The sequence below is a fragment of the Mustela erminea genome, chromosome 1 (assembly GCF_009829155.1).
Source record: "Mustela erminea isolate mMusErm1 chromosome 1, mMusErm1.Pri, whole genome shotgun sequence".
NCBI lineage: Eukaryota > Metazoa > Chordata > Mammalia > Carnivora > Mustelidae > Mustela > Mustela erminea.
The window spans coordinates 179,665,932-179,688,564 of record NC_045614.1 but is presented as its reverse complement, the minus strand read 5'-3'; the positions used below and the strand labels follow the sequence as shown (position 1 = coordinate 179,688,564).

The window sequence follows — 22,633 nt, the reverse complement described above, 5'->3', positions numbered from 1 at the left end:
AGACGCTGTTCTACTTGGTTCCTGCTAGAGAGTTAATAGTCTGATTATTCATGTTTATCTTAACGGTCTCACTCTTCATTTGATTGTTTCCCCTGCTCATCAGTCCCCCCCAGGATAAGAGGTATATTTTTTAGAACTACATACAGGACCCCTCTTCATCTGCTTCCATCCTCATATTTCCAAGAGTGCTGCAGTGAATTTCTCACTGTCCCTGTATGTTTTAAGTTCTTTCATATTTTTGTGCCTTTTCATAAGATGACCTTCCCTTGATTATCAGTGGTGAAATGATTTTTCAAAAATCCAATTCGTGTGTCTCTTCTTCTTTGAAGCCTTACTGGACTTCCCATCTGATAGAGAAGTTCACGCATCTCTTAAGAACATGATTATGAAAGTGTAAAACATTCTTGATTTGGCAACACACAAACACACAAACACACAAATACACATGCTTCTGTTACTTGAAAATAACATGGAAAGAACCTCAAAACTTTTAAATTGTGCTTTTATGTTAAACAACTTGATGATCTTCATAATTAATTTGATATCATAAGGCATCCTTATTTACTTTAGTGTTCAGCATCTTGTGGATTTGTTGTACATACTAACTTTGTTGGAATTTCTGTTTATGTTCTCACACATGTCACAAGTAAAAACTTTTATATAAATCTTGAATGAAATTATCATATTGGGTGGATCAGAGACAATATAAATTTTTTTATAGCAGACAGTGTAAGAGAAATATTTGCAGTATTTGTGATAAAAGTAGACATTATAATACATAATACATTATACATATAAATATACTAATTATAAATTGTTATAATATACAATAAAAAATATATAAAGAACCCTTATACTCAATAACACAAAGATTAATACACTGAATCATGGGTAAATAAAGGGACCATGGACTTAACAACAAAGTAATATAGTCAAAATTTAGCTGATATTTAAAATATGGATATTAAAGCAAGTGGCCATGGAACAAAGGCCAGCAAATAGAAAAATATCTTAAATGTTCTGGAGCCAGAGTTTATGAAGTAGCTAAATGTCACTTATCTTTTACTGATGGGAATGTATTTTTATTTATTTTTACAAATTTCCTGGGGGAAAATTTAGTAAAATATTTTAAAGTCTGAAAATACAAAATTTTATCCTAAACTACTAGTTCTAGAAAATAGTCTAAAAGCAGAGATGTAAAAAAATGTTGGTTAAGATAATGATCTTCAAAGCCTCACTTTTAAATAATGGAAATACAATGATATACTTATGGACATGAATTAAGATTGTATTTGAGAAAAATCTTTAAAGACATGAAAATATCTATTATTTCACTAACCAAACAAAAAAGAAAATGATAAGCACCTCATATTTGTATAAAAATGCTGGTATATAGAAACACTGGAATGATATACACATAATAACCCTGGATAATGGGATTATGTATTATTTTTATTGATCATATTCTCAAGTTTTCAATGACAAATACATATTACATTTCTCATTAGAATATTTAAATGATTAATTTTCCTGAAATTAAACAATCACAAGCAGAAAAATTAATGGATTTTTACAAAGCAAATTTTGTAAAATATGTCTAGAATGGGCTGATTTAGCTCTTTACATACCAAGTCCATGGTTCTTGAACTTGTCTAGGAGAGAATAGAGAAGATAGACAGCATTGAATACAGCTGCATAGCGATGGATAGATTTCTGCAGAATTCATGGCAGGGTTGCTTGAAGTCCACTCCACTAACAACTCCCTATATTTGGGTGACAACTTGATTGCAGGTGGAAAAGGCAGAATTTTCTCAATGCTCTTACTTTGAATAGAGAATTATAGGGCTCTTTCTGGAAATGGCAGCCTAGGAATTATAATTTTTCTGTCCATAGGACATAGTCCTTTCAGTATTACTTTTTCCTCACAAAGAATGTAAATAGTATATAGCCTACAAGATTATCTAGCATGAGAGTAGCTCAAGTTTCTTTTCTAAGAATCATTGAAAGAGCCATATTTTTAGTTTTTATGCAACTTCTCCTGGGGACAGGCACATATATAATCAGGAATATATATATAGATGACAATGCATGTATATGCAGGTATAATAACATTCAGAGAATGTAACCCTGGAGTATAAGTCTGAGAGATTTCTTCTGGGTTTATATTTGGAAAAGATGAGAGCTGAATGTCTGAGCTCAACAAAGTAGAAATGTCAGGTATTCATGTCAAGTACTCATGTCAGGCTAGAGATAAGCCTAGGATTGCAGAGGTTTCTTCTGAAGTCTGCATACCTGAGCCAGTGCATCTTATGCATTTGGCTCCCAAAAGAGGATTATCCTCTTAGAATGATCAATGACTAGCACATTAAGAATTAACTTCCAAGAAATTCTCTAAATTCAGATCTTTGAATTGTAAAAATAATATAGGCCCAAGGGTATTTTAGGTGTTGAGTTTGGCAGGCAGGAGACTATTTGGTTTAAGCAAACCAAACCTTAAAATGATAGTAGGTTACTCCAGACTAAAATAAAAAAAAAAAATTAGATATTGCATATTCTGACTATTAACTCAATGTGACATTGCTGGAAAATTAATCTATATATACAATAAGAATGCTGGATATAAAATGCTAAACCAGTCTTCACCAATTTTTAAGGCATCTGTGCATTTATATTTTTGTTGTATGGGTTTCTTAGAGGCCTCTGATTTCTTTTGAAGAAGGCTTTCTTTGGAGGATGCACCTATGTCTATTTTGATGGTTTACTGAGAACACAAAGCATTTACCTTATTGTACTGTCTTTTATCAGAGGTCTTAACATTTGAGATGCTAAATGAGGTTGGTTTACGAGACTCCCTTTGTTTTACACTAGGGTTTTTTTTGTTTTTGTTTTTGTTTTTTTTTACCCTACTGATTTGTAATAATTTTGCTGTTAAATTCTCAACTGAGGATAGGATTCCTGAAATTAGTAGTAGTATGTGGAACTACTACAAATTATTGATTCACTCATCTGCTGATGGACATGAGATTATTTTCAGTTTTGGACTATTAAATTAAAGCTGCAGTGAACATATCTCTGCAAGTCTTTGTATGGGTGTGTGCTTTCTTTTCTCTTGGGTAAATACTAGGAGTGGAGTGGCTGGATTATAAGATGCGTGTGTTATTTAGCTTTCTAAGAAATGGTCAACCTATTTTCCAAACTTCTTGGGCTATTTTAAATTCTCACCAACAGTGCATCAGAGTTCTATTTCTTCCACATTCTTGTCAACACTTAGTAGGAGAACATTAAAAAATTTTAGCAGCTCTAATAGGTATTTAGTCATGTCTCTTGTGGTTTCAAATTGTATTTCCTAATGATTAATGATGTTGAGTGTCTTTTCTTGTGTTTATTTCCCATTCGTATATCATCTTTGGAGAGCTGTCCAAATATTTTGCCCATTTTTTTAATTGGATCACTTACATTGTTATTGTATTTTGAGAGTTATCTATATACTCTTGATAACTTGTCCTTTTTCAGATACATGGTTTGCACATATTTTCCCTAAGTTTATAATTTATCTATTCATTTTCCCTAAAGTAGCTTATGAAGAGTAGAAACTTTTAATTTTGGTGAAGTTCAACTTATTCATTTGTCTTTTATTGGTTGTGCTTTTGGTGTCACATCTAAAAATTTATACCCAGTTCAAAGTCACAAAGATTTTCTCTAGTTTCTTTAAGAATTTTGTAGATTTAGGTATTATGTTAGATCTATAATGCCATTATAAATTGATTTTTGTATATAATTTGAGGTATGGGTCAAACTTCACATTTTTTTGTAGATGTATATCCAGTGATTACAGCATCATTTGAAAGGATTATTCTCCACTGAATTGTTTTTGCACATTCTAAAAAAAAAAAAATCAGCTGTCCATAAATGTGTGGGTGTAATTCTGAATTCCTATTTTGTTCCATTGATTTACTTGAGTTCCTTTATGCCCAAAAAGAACATTTTGACTGTTGTTGCCTTTTTTTTTTTAAAGCTTTATCTATTTATATGAGACAGAGTGAGAGAGAAAGAGCAGGGGGAGGAGCAAGTGGAGAGGAAGAGAGACTCTTAAGCAGACTGCCTACCCAATGCAGAGCCCAGGCACTCAGGAATCTATCTCATGACCCTGAGATCATGACCTGTGCCAAAATCAAGAGTCAGATGCTTAACCAACCAATCCACCCAGGGGCCCCAGCTATTGTTCTTTAATAAGTCTTGATGTCAGGTAATGTTGGTCTTCCAATGTTCTATTTTAGCTCCTTTGCATTCTAACTCTTCACTGAGATTTTTCTAATGTTAACATGTTACACAACCACTGTGTATTTATCAAAACAAAGACATTCTCTTTAAATATAAAAAAACAAAAAACAAAGACATTAACATTGGTAAAATACTATTATATACAAATACTAAACTACAGATATAGTAAAATTTCATGGATTTTTCCATTAATGTCTTTTCACTGATCCAGGATCTAATCCAAGATACCACACTGCATTTAGTCGTTATGCTTAGATTTTTTCCAGTCTGTGACAGCTTCTCTATTGCTACTTGCTTTTTGTGACTGATACTTTTAAGGAGTAGTGGTGAAATATTTTATAGAATTTGTCTTAATTTGGGCCTGTTTGGCATTTTCTCATGATTAAGATTGGGTTCATGGATTTGGGGGAAAGTATTATCCTTTTTATATGTTGTTGGATTTGACTTGTTAGAACTTTGGGATTTATGCATCTATCTAAGGAGATAGGTCTTTAAGTTTGTATGTTTTAATCTAGTAATGCTTTTGTTTGTTTTTTTGGTATCAAGATAATACTTGATTCATAGGAAGAGTTATGAAGAAATTCTTCCATTTTACATTTCTAGGAGATTATGTGCAGAACTGGTATTGTTTCTTCCTTAAATATTTGGTACAATACACCAATGAAGCCATCAGAGTCTGGGTTTTCTTTGTGGGAAAGTTGTTTTTGTTTTTGTTTTTGTTTTTGGGGGAGCAACAGAGGCGGAGGGAGAGAGAATCCCAAGCAAGCTCTACAACCAGCATGGAACCTGACACAGCGCTCAATCTCACGACACTGTGATCATGACCTGAGCCAAAATCAAGAGTCTGGTGCATAACCAAATGAGCCACCCAGGTGCCCCTCTGTGTGGGAAGGTTTTACACTTAAATTCAATTTATTTCATAGGTATAGAGATCTGTAGGGTTTTTTTTTCTTTAAATATTTCATTTATTTATTTGAGAGAGTGACAGAGCAGAAGCAGGGAGAGATGCAGAGAGAGAGGGAGAAGCAGAAGTAGGCTCCTCTCTCAGTGAGGAGCCTAATGTGGAAGTGATCACAGGACCCTAAGATCATGACCTGAGCAGAAGGCAGCTGCTTAACTGATTGACCCACCTAGACACACCCAGAGATCTGTAGGTTGCTTTTTTTTTTTTTTTTTAAGATTTTTATTTATTTATTTGACAGAGAGAGAGAGAGAAAGAGAGGGGAAACACAAGCAGGGGGAGTGGGAGAGGGAGAAGCAGACTTCCCATTGAGCAGAGAGTCCAATATGGGGCTCAATCCTAGCACCCTGGGATCATAATCTGAGCCAAAGGCAGACTCTTAATGGACTGAGCCACCCAGGCACCCCAGATCTGTAATTGTTTAAATTTATTTTTGAGCAAGTTTTGGCAGTTTGTGTCTTTCAAGAAATATGTCTCTTTCATCTAAGTTGTCTAATATATTGGTGTAATATTAATGGTTATACCTTACTTTTTAATATCTATAGAGTTGGTAGAGATACCACGTCTTTCATTCCTGGTATTTTTATTTTTCTCTTCCTCTTTGTTTTCTTCTGGACATGTCTGACTAAATGTTTTCAGTTTTATTGATCTCAATCAGATTTTGGCATCTTTGATTTTCTGGTTTCTGTATTATTAATTTCCCTTCTAATTCTATCATTTTTTTATGCTTCATTTTGGCTTAGTATGCTATTTTTCTCCTTGCTTAATAAGCAACCCAGTGTCCTTGGTTTGAGTTTTCTTCTTTTCTAATACAGATATTTAATGCTACAGATATCTCCCCCCTCCTAAGTTAAGCGTTAATAGCATCCTACACATTTTTATACATTCTAGTTCTATTTTCATTTATTGCCAAATAATTCCTTTCTTTTTGTCTTTGATCAATGGGTTATTTAGAAGTGTATTATTTATAATGTTTGATTACATTTTCAAATATTTTTGTTACTGATTTATAATTAATTTCATTGTAAAATCCAAGAACATGCTATGTATAATTCAAAACCATTTTAATTTATTGAAATTTGTTGTATGGCCTATAATGTTTTGGTGACTATATCATGTACACTTGAGAAGAATGTTTTTGGAGTTAAATGTTCTCAATTAGGTCAAGTTAATTGACAGTGTTTTTTAAATCTTAAGTACAAAATTTTACTGATTTCCTGCTTATTTCTATCCATTAATGAAAAACTTACTGCAATTTCCAATTATAATTTTTCTGCTTATTAGAAATATGTTTTGAAAAAGGAAGTAGAATGAAGGAGCAAGGAACATCTGTGCATTGCAAAAAGAATTGAAAGATACAAAAGAAGCAGACACCTTAAATTGTTGGACTTCTTTGACTACTAGGCATGAGAAAATTATATATAAAGTATCTATGATGATTATATAACCTGCCAAATGTTGATATTTAGTAAAATTCTTGATTCATATACATTGACTTAGTAAAGTAATTTCACTGAACTTTCTGAATTTTAATATATTACTGATTCTATCAGGTTTTCTTTAGTCTAAATTGGGTTTTTAATCACACAATATGCATAGGGAGATAATTTGTCTTTTCAATAGTTATATTTCTTTTTTTTTTCTGTTTTCTTCATTATTACATTGGCCAGACCTTCCCAAACAATATTAAATCATAGCAGTGACTACATGATGGATATGCTTGTCTATTATCAGCCTATGGTAGGATTAGCTCATATTTCAATATCAACTGAATGACTTCATTTTACTTTCAGATAGAGGTTTGTTTTCACTAAAGAACTAGTTTTTTTCCTAGTAGTTTACTGAGTTTTATGAGGAGTGAATTAGGAGTGAGTTAGATTTTATAAAGTGACTTTTTTTGAGCATCTATTAAGATTTATTCTGAATTACGAACATGACAAATGATAGTTTACTAATAAATCATTACATTGCCAGAATAAGATCAAGTTAGTGATAGATGATTATTATTTTATTATAGTGTTAAATGTTTTATTCTATTTAGGAATTTTACATATGAAACAAGTATCATTTTATTATTTTTCTTTTAACTTTGAACTATTTTTGTCATGGTTTAATATCAGAATCCTGTACAGCAGTTTCATAGAACAAATTTAGACTATTTCTATTTATCATATTCTGAAAAGGCTTGTATAAGTATGTAAATCTCTTCATTTCAAGTTTGAAAGAACTCATCTATTAAAAGAATTTGGGCACAAAGACTATATATGTGAGTTTTTTTCTTAAGTGGTATTCATTTTCTTCTGTAGTTATAGCTTCACTCAACTTTCCACCATTTCATGAGTACTTTTAATATTTATATGCTTTAGCAAAACACATTCTTTGAAATGGGAGTGCCATTTGTGAATGTCTTGAAGTGGAAAATATTCAGAAATGTTAGTTTTCTGTTTCCTGTCTTAAATAGATTTTTGTTAGTTCCATTTGTTTCGAATTTCTTTATTCCTCTACATATGATAGTAGGATTTCCACATTACATTCTTCTTTTTCTTTTTTTTTTTCAAGTTTTCATTACATCTGTGTGCCAGATCTTGGTTCATTCTTTAATGTTTCACCTTTCAGTGCAATTTTGTTTCAGATGTGTCTTTTCATATTAACATCAAGTTATGTATTTTTTAACTTTCTATTGAAGTTAAGAAACATACAAAAATACACATAGTGTAAGTGTTAGAGCTCAATTATCACAAAATGAGTTCACCCATGCAATCATCTTCCAGGTCAGGAAACAGAATATTACCACCACCCTAGAAGTTTTTGTTTCCTCCTAATCTCTACCTCCTCAAGTATTAGCTTGATTTTTAAGATCATAGTTAGTATGACCTTATTTTGTATTTTCTTTTGTAAAATTATGTAGTATTTTTTATGCATATTATTACTTTCATTCAACATTTTGTATGTGAGATGCATCCATGTAGTTGCATGGTGCTAGACTTTTGTTAGGTTCATTATTGTTTGGTATTTCATTATATGACTATATCATAAATTATTTATATATTCTGCTATTAATTGACAGTTAATCTGAGTTTGGAGATATTATGGATAATGTTCCACTGAACATCCTAGAGCAATGTATTTGGTGCAAATATTCATTTATTGCATGCCTGTTGGATTATACCTCAGAGCAAAATATAGTAAATGTGTGTGTGTGTAATGTGCTAATTAATTTACATAGTCACTAATTCTTGGCTTTGTCTGTTTTTATTTTATTTTGTTTTAGTCATATCCTAATAATATAATATCTCTGTTTTTAAAATATGCATTTCATGGGTTTCTAATGGGCTAAGCTTCTTTTCATATATGTGTTAGCATATGGATATCCTCATTTGTGAAGTGCTTGCCCGTATATTTTTCCATGATGCCAAATGCATTTTTTTCTAAGCAACATGTAGAGGTTATATATGTAATATTTCCATGATAATATCCATTTCTGTATTTTTTCAGATTATGTATTGTAAATATGTTTTCACATTCTTAGAACTGCCTTTACTCCTTATAAATATGGTGTATTTTTGGTGACTGGGAGTTCTTGGTTTTAATTTATCAATTTTTAGTGCTTACTAGATACTATCTAAGAAATTTTCGCCTTCCTCAAGGTCATGAAGTTATTCTATATTACCATCCAGAAGCTAGTTAGGGTGTCAGACAGTACATAGTGGAGTGTACCATTTTCTCGTCTTCAAAAAATTGGTGTTGAATCACATCACACAAAATCCAGCAATCACAAATAACTTCAGTGCTTATTATGCATGCATACATCAACAAAATGAAAGAATTTCCTGGGTGAGCAGCAGTTGTGTTTCACCAGCAAGAATTTCTTTTCAAACGTTTGGAAGATGAGATGGAAGAGAGGGAGTGAGGTCAGGAGGGCAAGATATAAACATTAATTATATATTTGTCTAAATGAGAAATGCCTACAGTATAAACTGAAATAGGGGCATTGGATAAGAAAAGGTAAATTCAGATATGAAAGAGGTAAACTCAGCCAGTATTGGTATCTAAATGGTTTTAGAGGTTGAAGCTCTCCAGGATGATTTCAAAGATTCCAAATTAGATAATTAGACTTTAGGCACTGAGATAAAAGATACAGAAAAAGATTTCTCTAGAAGGAGAAATAACTTTATTGAGTTTTATGCATTTTATATTTGAATTGTCTTTGGGACTTTGGGATAGAGAAGTCTGATGATTAGTTGGGAATACAATTTTGAAGCTGAAGAGAAAACCAGCACCAGAGACAAAAGATTAGGAACTCATTGGTGTGTAAATAATTTTCTTGGTACTTGGAAAATTCCACAAAGACTGACTCAAAACTTGAAAATAAATGAATTATGATATCAATAAGATATATTTTTAAATGGAGTAAATATGTGAAAATATACCTTGACATAAGGGAAGACCTTCTAGTAATAATAGAATTGATAATTAACAAATTGGATAAGTTGACATATATGAACAATAAATTTGTCCATCAGAAATTGGATTGGTAAGTCACGGAAGCATTTGGAAGGGTCATGAAACCAAAACTGATAGCTCCCATCCTTCAAGAGCCTTTGGACCAATGCCTTAATTGGCAGATCCAAGGTCTGTTGCAGTCACTTCCAATTTTTGTCATATGATGTGTCTTAGCCTAAAAACCAGAAGAATAGACCCCCGTCCATGAAAATGCACTAAAATATCATCATCTTATATTATGCGGTTTTATTTTGGGGGGGTAGATTTTTATTTATTTATTTGAAAAAGGGAGAGTGAGAGAGGGGTGAGGACAAAGGGAGAAACAGACTCCTTGCTGAGCAGGAAGCCTAATGTGGGGCTCAATCCCAGGACCCTAGGTTCATGACCTGAGCCAAAGGAAGACATTTAACCAACTGAGCCACCCAGGTGCCCCAAATGTGTTGTCTTTTAAAAAACAGGACATCTATCTTTTCTGAGCTTGCACCTTGGGCCAGCTATATGTTTCTGTTTTTTGTGAGGCTTCTTTCTATAGTTCATTTTTAAATCCTAAACATAACTAGTGAGATAGCATAGGAATAAAATAAAAAAAGAGAAGAGAATGGGTGATATAACACTGAGGACTACATTGAGGTGAGAGGAAAAGAAAATAATTTACTGAAGGCGTAGAGAGAAATGAGAGAGTGAATAGAGAGACCCAGAATAGAAAGAAAGCATATGACCAAAGACATTAGTTTTAAAAGGTAGTAGTCACAGTTTCAAAAGCTATATTGGTGAAAAGAATTGGTGACAAGAACAAGAATAAAAGTATGCAATAGACTTTCAATGAGAATTATGGACTTTTGGAAATAAGCTAAAAATAATGATAGGTAACTGAATCTAAATTGAAAACCAACATTTCAGAAGAACTTCCTTTTCACTTTCCTCTAAGAGTCTCTTATTTCCTGCAACAAACTTACCATAGTTTTTTGTTTGTTTGTTTTTCTCTTTGTTTTACTAAAGCTGGTATTAAAAGAGTACCAGAAATGGCTATCACCTTTTATTATATCCTGGGAAATTGTATTTAGTTAGTTTTTAGCTCAATCAATTAAATATTTATCTATTTCACAGATAAATGGAGTTTAGAAAGCTGGATTCAAAAGTTACACACAGGGGTACCTGAGTGGCTTGGTTAAGCGTCTGACTTCAGTTCAGATCATGATCCCAGGATCCTGAGATTGAGCCCCATGTTGGGCTTCCTGAACAGGGAGTCTGCTTCTCCCCCTGCTCATGCTCTCTCACTTACACACTCTCTCTTTCAAATAAATAAATAAAATTTAAAAAATAAAGTTACACACAGAGTAAATGGCTTGGATTTTACATAAAGCCCATGCCTTAATCACTATAACAAATTGTTTGAGAAAATTAATATCCTTATCAGCATCTCTTCTGAAATCTCTTCATTATTTTATTAACAGGCATTATTTCCTCAAGAGGAAAAAAAATACCTCTAGGAAATGAAAGAGAAGATAGCAGAGAATCTCAAATGGTCATAATTTTTCCAACCTCATCTATATCTGAATTTTGATATACTCTATGATATTTGGCAATTAACAGTGAGGAAACAAGATAGAAGGAAGAAACTACCAAGGACTATTTATTTTAAAATATTCATTGTCCAATGAATCCATCTAAAAGACTTGCAAATATCCTACAAGCCAGCTGCTTTCAAAAAGACCTCTATCAGTAGCACAAGATGATACCATTGGCATATTATGATCAACACTTTGTGCCTTTAGAACACTCTTACCAACTGGCCACAACCAATTCATTAACACATCAGTACACAGGTGAAAAACTAAATCAATCTAATAACCAGCCTGTGGTCAGACTGCAGTCCCATAGTAATCATCTTGCAGCACCTCCAGTTAGCTCTAAGCAGATGGCACAGAGCTTCTCATTATTGTCATCTGTCAAGTCTCAGGACACAATTTCACAGGGCTTCAATAACAAGGCTCTGAAAGCACCAGTATCCCAACCCAAATGTCAGGCCACACCTTCACTAGACCTCCACCAGAGAGCTTCACTGTGGCCTAATCGGAGAGCCCTGAGCTCACCTGTGATACATCATAAACCTGAGACAACATCTTCACTTGAACTTAATAAGACATCTTCATCTTTGGAGTCCACCCAAACAAATCTGAGCTCACAATCACCGCTCCCCAAACCTCAGACTTCATCTTCACCAGACTTTTGCCAGACATCATCTTCACAGAAGTCTAATCAGGGAGTCTCAAGTTCATCATTATTCCCCTCCAAACATCAAGATACACCTTCCCTAGACATCCTCTGGACATCATCATCTTTGGGATCTAATCAAAGAGTGCTTAGCCCAACATTACCGCAACCCAGGCCTCAGAAAGCATCTTCATTGGATAGCCTTTGGACATCTTTGTTAGAGCGCAATCAAAGATCTTTGAGCTCACCATCACTCAACTCTACACCTCAAATAAATGTCTTGCTTCAGTCATCACGTTCATCGAAATCCAATCAAATGGCTCTGAACTCACCGTTACCTGACTCAAGATATCAGACAGCACCTACACTGAATTCTAGTTCCTGTGTTCTGAGTTTACCACTGTCCCACTCAAAACCAAGGAAATCACCTCCAGCACATTCTGTCCGCCAGGCTCAGAGTTTGCCATTGTTCTCACTCAAATCTCAGACAGTGCTTACACTTAATCAGGACTTTAGGACCTTGAGCTCACCAGTTTGTCACTCCAAGTTTCAGAGCACTTTGTCACCAAATGACAAACAGAAAGCCACAGATTTATCTTCATCTCATTCTAAACCAAATGTCTTAGGTCCATCATTATCAAGCTCCAAACACTTTATCAGAAATATAGCTGCTTCAACATTGGGCTCCAGATTCCAAAGTAAAAGCAGCTTTGATTTTTGTGCAAAGACAGAATCAAATAAAGAAATTCCATGGAGTTTAAATTACATTTATCCTTGCATTGTTAAAGGTGGAACTGTGCCTGATGATGTCCTAAATAAAATTGTCAATTCTCTTTCCAAGACTAGAATCCAGAGGGATCTCTGTAGGCAGATTCTCTTTCGAAGGATGAGGGGAAGACCAAATCCTCATCCTGGTCCCCGTCTTTCATCAAATTATGTAGTTTGTTTAGCTTGTGCTGCCTGCATAAAATCTCAGTGTAACCATCTTACAGGAAGGAAGGATCCTCGAGGTGCAACGCTATTTGTCATACCAACACCTGAACTCGGTTCTGAGGGAGAAACGGAAGTGAAATTAGTTTTTCTCCTTTCTCTACCAGAGACTTCTCTCTCATCTTGTCTCCCATCCCCTGTGAAAGAAAATCAGCCTGATGAAGCCCCTGAAGACAACCTTGAAGGAATGGAGAAGATACGTATTTTCTCTCCATCTGAACCTGAAATCACACAGGAGCTAAATAACAAATGGCCGACAGCAGGCCCTGAAAACAAAGTTGTAAGCCAACAACCCCAGGCTATTGACTGGCTGCTTTATGTTAAGAAAAGTAGTAATTATCAGCCACAGTCCTCTTCTTCCTCTACATCTTCCTCCTCCTCTTCATCTTCTTCTTCCTCTTCCTCTTCCTCTTGTACTCCACCCTCCTTACTGCCTCCTTCCAAAGAGTCTACCACATCTACTCTCTCAGGTTGTGTATTCACTAAGGTACTTAGTTACCACCGGTTGCCTCCAGGGGTCTCCTGGCTTGAGTTTATATGTAGTAAAAATCACCAGCCACTTCCTGGAAAACCACAGCAAAGTCAATCACGACCTCCCAAAACATGGCCTATGAGGAATAGCACCACAGTAAAAGGGTCAAAGGGGCCAAAGATACTGTTCAAAATTTTCCAGACAGTTTCAAAATGAGAGAAATATTGATTAAATTAACTTTTTGTTTCTTTGAAAGCAATTGACCTCTTAGTTCTTTGAAACTAGAGATTGATTTCCTATCATGCTTATTAAAATTCTTAGTAATAACCAAGTGTGACTGTATATTTTAGCTGATGAAACAGTTAAGGGGAACTAATACTCTTAAGTCTATTTTCTAGTTAAATAATAGACTATGATCTCCTAGACGACAAAACTGAATCCCAGGTTTTTAACCAAAAGCCTGGCTTATAGTAGCCACTTATAATCATTGTACATGTATTAATCATAATTGGCCATAAATCAGAAATACCTCATCTATCTTGTCCTGAACAGTATCTAGCTCATTGTTATTTTCATTCCTCATAAAACATGATAATGACAGTATCCTTAAGCCAATTCATGCTAATCTGTTTCCCTCTCTCTAAAGAAAATTCAGATCATGTTCAACAGGTAAGAATGTACATAGAGAGGAATTTTTTCTCTAGTTATATGAATCTCTTTCTACTTATGTTTTCCTAAGGAAAATCCTTCTATGCTAAGATCCCACACTCTGAAATCCAGTGATTTATTCAACCTTAGTTAACAAATCTCAGCAGAGAACTAACTAGTACAAATAACTCTACCTGTCATCTGTGCCAGTATTTATAGTCTCTGTGCCAATATTTAAATTGTAGGCTCTAAAGTTACCTGTTCATCACTTCTATCTATACATCCAAAATGGGTTAATAAAAATGTTTAAAAAATTTTTTTGTTCCACTGGGTCTACTGGTAGTGGGAAGAGAAGGACTGTCTTACCTACTCACCTTAAGTGATCATCTCAAACCCCAAGGACTAGAATTAGTATCTCTTTCATGCACTGATGACTTAAAATTCTGTTCTACCAATATCTTTTGACTATATACTGAATAGTTCCAACTGAATAATGCACAGGCATCTCAAACTCAACATGATGAAACCAGAATTATTATCTTTATATTTACAATTTGGAGCATTATGTTTACAATCCTTTGCCCCTAGTGTTCCTGTTTCAATGAATGTACCACCATTCAACATGGAGGTATGTTTGACTTTTTTTTCTTTTTTTTTTTTCATTGCCTGCCCCTCTCTTAGGTCCATGAGTTCTATGGCCTTTCTGTTCCTAGAATCCAGCTTTCTTTCTCCAACTCCAACCCTGTCCTAGTTGTGATCACAACTGTTTGTCACCTGGATTACTGCAATAGCTCCTAAACGTGCATTTCTAACTTTTGAATACATTTGTAAGAAACAAATTTGGTAATGCCATTCCACTGCCTAGAATCCTTTCATCATTGCCCAGTGCTTTCTTGGCAAAGTCTAAATTTATTTTATAATTGAACTATGGTAGCCTCTCAACACTTATTTCTTGTTGTTCTACATTTTCCTCCTGGATGCTACAGCTATACTAATTGCTTTAAAATGCACAGAATGTGCCAAGGTCTCTGTTATATCCTACACTTTTTTGTTTATCATTTTATTCTAGTTCTTTTTTCCCCCCATTATGTTAAGTGTACTCTTTAATCCCCATCCCCAATTTCCTTCATCCCCCAACTCACTCTTCTCTGGTAACTATCAGTTTGTTCTCAATAGTTAAGAGTCTGTTTCTTGGTTTGTCTCTGTCTTTCTATTTTTCTTTTCCTTTAGTTATTTGTATTTTAAATTCCACATATGAGTGAGATCATATGGTATTTGCCTTTCTCTCACTGACTTACTTCACTTAGCATTATACTCTCTAGCTCTATCTGTATTGTTGCAAATGGCAAGACCAATCTTTTTATGGCTGAATGATTTTCATTGCATATATATATACCACATCTGCTTTATCCTTTCATCTGTTGATGGACATTTTGGGTGCTTCCATATTTTGCTATTGAAAATAGTGTTGCAGTAAACATAAGGGTGCATATCTTCCTTTGAATCAATATTTATGTATTTTTTAGGCAAATACCCAGTAGTTCAATTACTAGGTCATAGTATAGTTTAATTTTTAATTTTTTGAGGAACTTCCATACTGTTTTCTACAATGGCTGCACCAGTTTGCATTCCTACCAATAGTGCACAAGAATTCCCCTTTCTCCACATCTTTGCCGGCACTTGTTTCTTATGTTTTCTATTTTAGCCTTTCTGACAGGTGTGAGATGATCCATTGTAGTTTTAATTTGCATTTCTCTGATGATGAGTAATGTTGAGCATCTTTTCATGTGTCTGTTGCCCACTTGTAGGTCTTCTTTGGAGAAATGTCTCTTCATGTCTTCTGCCCATTTTTCCACTGGATTACTTTTTGGGTATTGAGTTGTATCAGATCTTTTATATTTTGGATACTAACCCTTTATCTGAAATGTCATTTGCAAATATTCTCTCCTATTCAGTAGGTTTCCTTTTAATTTTGTTGATTTTTTTTCACTCACTGTGTAGAAACTTTTAATTTTGATTTATTCACAATAGTTTATTTTTGCTTTAATTTTGCTGGCCTTACATCCTACACTTTTAAAAAGAAAATTTTGCTGTCCAGAAATACCTTCCCATCTATACATTTTTATCCTACAGGACTCTATTTAATATTGAAATCTCAGGAAAGTCTTTTCCTGATGCATTTATGAATGGGTTAGTTGGCTCTCCTATTATTATAAAACTGTGTTAACTCTCTGTACTGCTCTTAACCCACTACAGAATAATCATTTCTTGTCTGTTTTCACTTACTATACTGAAAACTCCCGCTATTTTTTTTTTTTTAAACCTAGTCCTTGGCATAGAGTGCATGCCTTAAAACAGTGTTGATGTTGAATAATGCTGTTGAAGTTCTTCATCTTTTTTTAATTCTCTGAAATAAGTAACAGTTCATCAGTTTGCTTCTTTCCTGTAAGATTGAATTGTTCTTTGTACCTTTTGTCTTGGTGAGAACACACATAAAACTGTTATTGATGACAGCAGTCATCCTTGTCTTATTTCTTATGTTAACAGTGCTTCTTTCTAGTATTTCAGTATTAAATGTGATGTTGGTTGCTATATAGCTGGTCAGTGATGATGAGGAGAAACTTAGGTATGTGATAATGTGTTCATGGCCTTGTCCAACCCATTTAGAAGACCCTTGACATGTGCTTTATTCATCCTGAACTTCTCTTCTGGTGACTCACATCATTTTGTAATTACTTGTTTAATATGCTTTCCACTAGACTAAACTTCAGGAGTGGAGATCCTGTGTCAACCTTGTTTACCACTAACTCCTTAGGATGTGTTACCTGGAGCGTATTATGTATTTAAAAAATATTTATGGAATTAAGTTAAACTAAGGAGTTCAACTGACTTTTCTTCACATAATTTACATGTTTAATTTTGTAACTCTCAGCTTGTTTTCTAAACTTTATACCTTATTATAGTTTCTTTTTACCTCTTTCCTTTTTAATTTTTCTTTTTAGGGCTATGATTTAGTTGATTTTTACTTTTCGAATGTATTGGCAGTTATTTATCTTGTTCTTAATTATAACAATGTGTACTTTCAATATTTCTTCAAAAGAGTTCTTTAACCAGTATTTTCTAATTTGAACATAAAACTCCATCAAACTTACTGGGAAAATGCATAAACAGTAGTTACCCAACCCTGTTCCTCCCCAGCTTCTGTTCAGACACCAATAAAATAAGAAAGAACATGTGTCATGCCAGAGAGGCCAAAAAATTTCTGACAGATCTTGTATAGATGAGATGAGATTTCAAAAATGTAAGTCTTCTTTTTTTAAAATTTATTTTCAGTGTTCCAGAATTCATTGTTTATAATTCACTATGTTTGAAAAATAGAGATTATCTGAGACATAATAGAAAAAATATTAATTGCATTTCATTAATGCTTTTCTCCTTAAATGGAAAGGGCTAGACAAGAGAACAAATCATAGTATAGTTGAGAGGTAGAAAGTAGATCCTATGAGTTGTCTCATTTTGATCCAACCAACTAATGTAAACTGGAATGACACATCTGGATGATAACTTGACAGTAATATCAAAACCTTAATAATATATGTAACTGTTGGGGGTAATATACATAACTGTTTGCCCTATGATCATCTTTATTCAAAATTATTTTAAAGAAATCATCATGACTACATAGAGTTATAGAAGTAAGCTTTGTGTTTCCTTATAATAAGGATTGAGGACAAATTTAGATGTTCATTTATAGAAGTGTTTAAATACATTATGACTCATACATGTGATATTTTTCCTAGTGAAAAAATTGTTATTTCTAATATTGCATCTACATTCATTTCAGGAATAGAACTACTTTCTTCAGGAAAATGTCTTGTTGAAAATCCTTAAGCATGGATAGTGATCCTGAGCATGGGTTGGAAGAATAAAGTTGAACAAAGAAGAAATAGCTAAACCACCGTATTTAAATTTTAAACAGGACTTTTTCAATGAAAGACCAATGAAAAGAGAGACTATAACATTTTTTTTTAAATTATTTTATTATTTTTTTTTATTTCCAGCATAACAGTATTCATTATTTTTGCACCACACCCCGTGCTCCATGCAATCCGTGCCCTCTATAATACCCACCACCTGGTACCCCAACCTCCCACCCCCCGTCCCTTCAAAACCCTCAGTTTGTTTTTCAGAGTCCATAGTCTCTCATGGTTCACCTCCCAGAAGAGGAACAGCAACATGGAGAATATAACATTTTTGATTTAAGTGAAAATATACTTGGATTATAAGACATTATATGCAGTTTATATATGATTCCACCTTGTAAAACATTGAAGTTATACATATATGTATATGTATATCTTCATATTTCTGCAAAATCTATTTCATATATATGAGAAAGATGGGGTGATAAAATAAACACCAACAATAATGAAGTGATTATTACTAGAAAATGTTATAAAAGAGTGTTTAGGAAATGAGATTTTTAATCTTTTCCCAATCTTTAATGAATACGAATTCTTTTAATAATCAACTTAAAACATGTTTCAAAAATAAAAAATTAAACTTGCTTTGTTTTTTCTGCTTTAGATGAGGTATATAGCACACAATTTTGTTGTTGTACTCTTGTCCACCTATTGGTATCATTTGTGGCATTACAAGTTCAGAAGAAATACATATTTCTATGAGATACATAGTTTTTTTCAGAAGCAAAAAATTTTCATTAAGTTTTAAAATCCATTAAAATATTTGTAAAAATTGGATATTTTCTATTTCAATATTTGTTGCTAGACTTCTTAAACTGTTCTTTTATTTATTTGTGCATTTATTCATTTTTAATTATGAAATATTTCAAACCTATAGAGAAAGACTGACAATATGTTGGTGAAAGTTTTTTTTTAATTTTTTTATTTTTTATAAACATATATTTTTATCCCCAGGGGTACAGGTCTGTGAATAGCCAGGTTTACACACTTCACAGCACTCACCATAGCACATACCCTCCCCAATGTCCACAACCCACCCCTCTTCTCTCAACAGCCCTCCCCCCAGCAATCCTCAGTTTGTTTTGTGAGATTGAGAGTCACTTATGGTTTGTCTCCCTCCCAATCCCATCTCGTTTCATTTATTCTTCTCCTACCCCCTTAACTCTCCATGTTGCATCACCACTTCCTCATATCAGGGAGATCATATGATAGTTGTCTTTCTCTCCTTGACTTATTTTGCTAAGCATGATATGCTCTAGTTCCATCCATGTCGTTGCAAATGGCAAGATTTCATTTCTTTTGATGGCTGCATAGTATTCCATTGTGTATATATACCACATCTTCTTGATCCATTCATCTGTTGACGGACACCTAGGTTCTTTCCATAGTTTGGCTATTGTGGACATTGCTGCTATAAACATTCGGGTGCACGTGCCCCTTTGGATCACTACGTTTGTATCTTTAGGGTAAATACCCAGTAGTGCAATTGCTGGGTCATAGGGTAGTTCTATTTTCAACATTTTGAGGAACCTCCATGCTGTTTTCCAGAGTTGTTGCACCAGCTTGCATTCCCACCAACAGTGTAGGAGGGTTCCCCTTTCTCCGCATCCTCGCCAGCATCTGTCATTTCCTGACTTGTTAATTTTAGTCATCCTGACTGGTGTGAGGTGATATCTCATTGTGGTTTTGATTTGTATTTCCCTGATGCTGAGTGATATGGAGCATTTTTTCATGTGTCTGGTGGCCATCTGGATGTCTTCTTTGCAGAAATGTCTGTTCATGTCCTCTGCCCATTTGTTCTTTGAGTGTTGAGTTTGCTAAGTTCTTTATAGATATTGGACACTAGTTCTTTATCTGATATGTCGTTTGCAAATATCTTCTCCCATTCTGTCAGTTGTCTTTTGGATTTGTTTACTGTTTCCTTTGCGGTGCAAAAGCTTTTGATCTTGATAAAATCCCAATAGTTCATTTTTGCTTCCCTTGCCTTTGGCGATGTGCCTAGGAAGATGTTGCTGCGGCTTAGGTCAAAGAGGTTGCTGCCTGTGTTCTCCTCAAAGATTTTGATGGATTCTTTTCTCACACTGAGGTCCTTCATCGATTTTGAGTCTATTTTTGTGTATGGTGTAAGGAAATGGTCCAATTTCATTTTTCTGCATGTGGCTGTCCAATTTTCCCAGCACCATTTATTGAAGAGGCTGTCTTTTTTCCATTGGATATTCTTTCCTGCTTTGTCGAAGATTAGTTGACCATAGAGTTGAGGGTCTATTTCTGGGCTTTCTATTCCATTCCATTGATCTATGTGTCTGTTTTTGTGCCAGTACCATGCTGTCTTGATGATGACAGCTTTGTAATAGAGCTTGAAGTCCAGAATTGTGATGCCACCAACTTTGGCTTCCTTTTCAATATTCCTTTGGCTATTCGAGGTCTTTTCTGGTTCCATATAAGTTTTAGGATTATTTGTTCCATTTCTTTGAAAAATATTGATGGTACTTTGATAGGAATTGCATTAAATGTGAAGATTGCTTTAGGTAGCATAGATATTTCACAATATTTATTTTTCCAATCCAGGAGCATGGAACACTTTTCCATTTCATTATATCTTCCTCAATTTCTTTCATGAGTACTTTATAGTTTTCTGAGTAGATTCTTTGCCTCTTTGGTTAGGTTTATTCCTAGGTCTCTTATGGTTTTGGGTGCAATTGTAAATGGGATTGACTCCTTAATTTCTCTTTCTTCTGTCTTGTTGTTGGTGTAGAGAAATGCAACTGATTTCTGTGCATTGATTTTGTATCCTGACACTTTACTGAATTCCTGTACAAGTTCTAGCAGTTTTGTAGTGAAGTCTTTTGGGTTTTCCACATATAGTATCATAACATCTGTGAAGAGTGATAGTTTGACTTCTTCTTTGCCGATTTGGATGCCTTTAATTTCCTTTTGCTGTCTGATTGCTGAGGCTAGGAATTCTAGTACTATGTTGAATAGCAGTGGTGATAATGGACATCCCTGCAGTGTTCCTGACCTTAGCGGAAAAGCTTTCAGTTTTTCTCCATTGAGAATAATATTTGCAGTGGGTTTTTCATAAATGGCTTTGATAATATTGAGGTATGTGTCCTCTATCCCTACACTTTGAAGAGTTTTGATCAGGAAGGGATGCTGTACTTTGTCAATGCTTTTTCAGCATCTATTGAGAGTATCATATGGTTCTTGTTTTTTCTTTTATTGATGTGTTGTATCACATTGATTGATTTGCGGATGTTGAACCAACCTTGCAGCCCTGGAATAAATCCCACTTGGTCATGGTGAATAATCCTTTTAATGTACTGTTGAATCCTATTGGCTAGTATTTTGGTGAGAATTTTCGCATCTGTGTTCGTCAAGGATATTGGTCTGTAGCTCTCTTTTTTGATGGGATCCTTGTCTGGTTTTGGGATCAAGGTGATGCCTCATAATATGAGTTTGGAAGTTTTCCTTCCATTTCTGATTTTTGGAACAGTTTCAGGAGAATAGGAATTAGTTCTTCTTTAAATGTTTGGTAGAATTCCCCCGGGAAGCCGTCTGGCCCTGGGCTTTTGTTTGTTTGGTGATTTTTGATGACTGTTTCAATCTCCTTACTGGTTGTGGGTCTGTTCAGGCTTTTTATTTCTTCCTGGTTCAGTTGTGGTAGTTTATATGTTTCTAGGAATGCATCCATATCTTCCAGATTGTCAAATTTGTTGGCATAGAGTTGCTTATAGTATGTTCTTATAATTGTTTGTATTTCTTTGGTTTAGTTGTGATCTCTCCTCTTTCATTCATGATTTTATTTATTTGAGTCCTTTCTCTTTTCTTTTTAATAAGTCTGGCCAGGGGTTTATCAATCTTATTAATTCTTTCAAAGAACCAGCTTCTAGTTTTGTTGATTTGTTCTATTGTGTTTTTGGTTTCTATGTCATTGATTTCTGCTCTGATCTTTATGATTTCTCTTCTCCTGCTTGTTCTTTCTCCAGCTCCTTTAGGTGTAGGGTAAGGTTGTGTACTTGAGACCTTTCTTGTTTCCTGAGAAAGGCTTGTACTGCTATATATTTTCCTCTTGGGACTGCCTTTGTTGTGTCCCACAGATTTTGAACCGTTGTATTTTCATTATCATTTGTTTCCATGAATTTTTTCAATTCTTCTTTAATTTCCTGGTTGACCCATTCATTCTTTAGAAGGATGCTGTTTAGTCTCCATGTATTTGGGTTCTTTCCAAACTTCCTCTTGTGGTTGAGTTCCAGCTTCAGAGCATTGTGGTCTGAAAATATACAGGGAATGATCCCAGTCTTTTGATACTGGTTGAGACCTGATTTAGGACTGAGGATGTGATCTATTCTGGAGAATGTTCCATGTGCACTAGAGAAGAATGTGTATTCTGTTGCTTTGGGATGAAATGGTCTGAATATATCAGTGATGTCCATCTGGTCCAGTGTGTCATTTAAGGCCTTTATTTCCTTGTTGATCTTTTGCTTGGATGATCTGTCCATTTCAGTGAGGGGAGTGTTAAAGTCCCCTACTATTATTGTATTATTGTTGACGTGTTTCTTTGATTTTGTTTTTAATTGGTTT

The 22,633-nt window shown here is 34.3% G+C and overlaps 1 protein-coding gene across 22 annotated transcripts in view; it reads left to right on the top strand.

Annotated features, from left to right (window-relative positions):
• The window catches only part of CSNKA2IP (casein kinase 2 subunit alpha' interacting protein), a 196,805-nt gene that overhangs the window by 100,758 nt on the left and 73,414 nt on the right, over window positions 1–22,633 (top strand). For 16 of the 22 annotated variants that reach the window (XM_032351822.1, XM_032351785.1, XM_032351813.1 and 13 more), the window contains one exon: window positions 11,200–15,215. The exons of 3 other annotated variants lie outside the window; for them this stretch is intronic. In XM_032351822.1, the coding sequence (XP_032207713.1) occupies window positions 11,478–13,637 (2,160 nt within the window). In that variant the 5' untranslated portion in view covers window positions 11,200–11,477 and the 3' untranslated portion in view covers window positions 13,638–15,215. Of the gene's footprint in view, window positions 1–11,199; window positions 15,216–17,267; window positions 17,371–17,913; window positions 18,077–22,633 lie in introns of those variants that run through there. 3 more of the 22 variants (XR_004287715.1, XM_032351916.1, XR_004287716.1) reach the window with 3 other exon arrangements.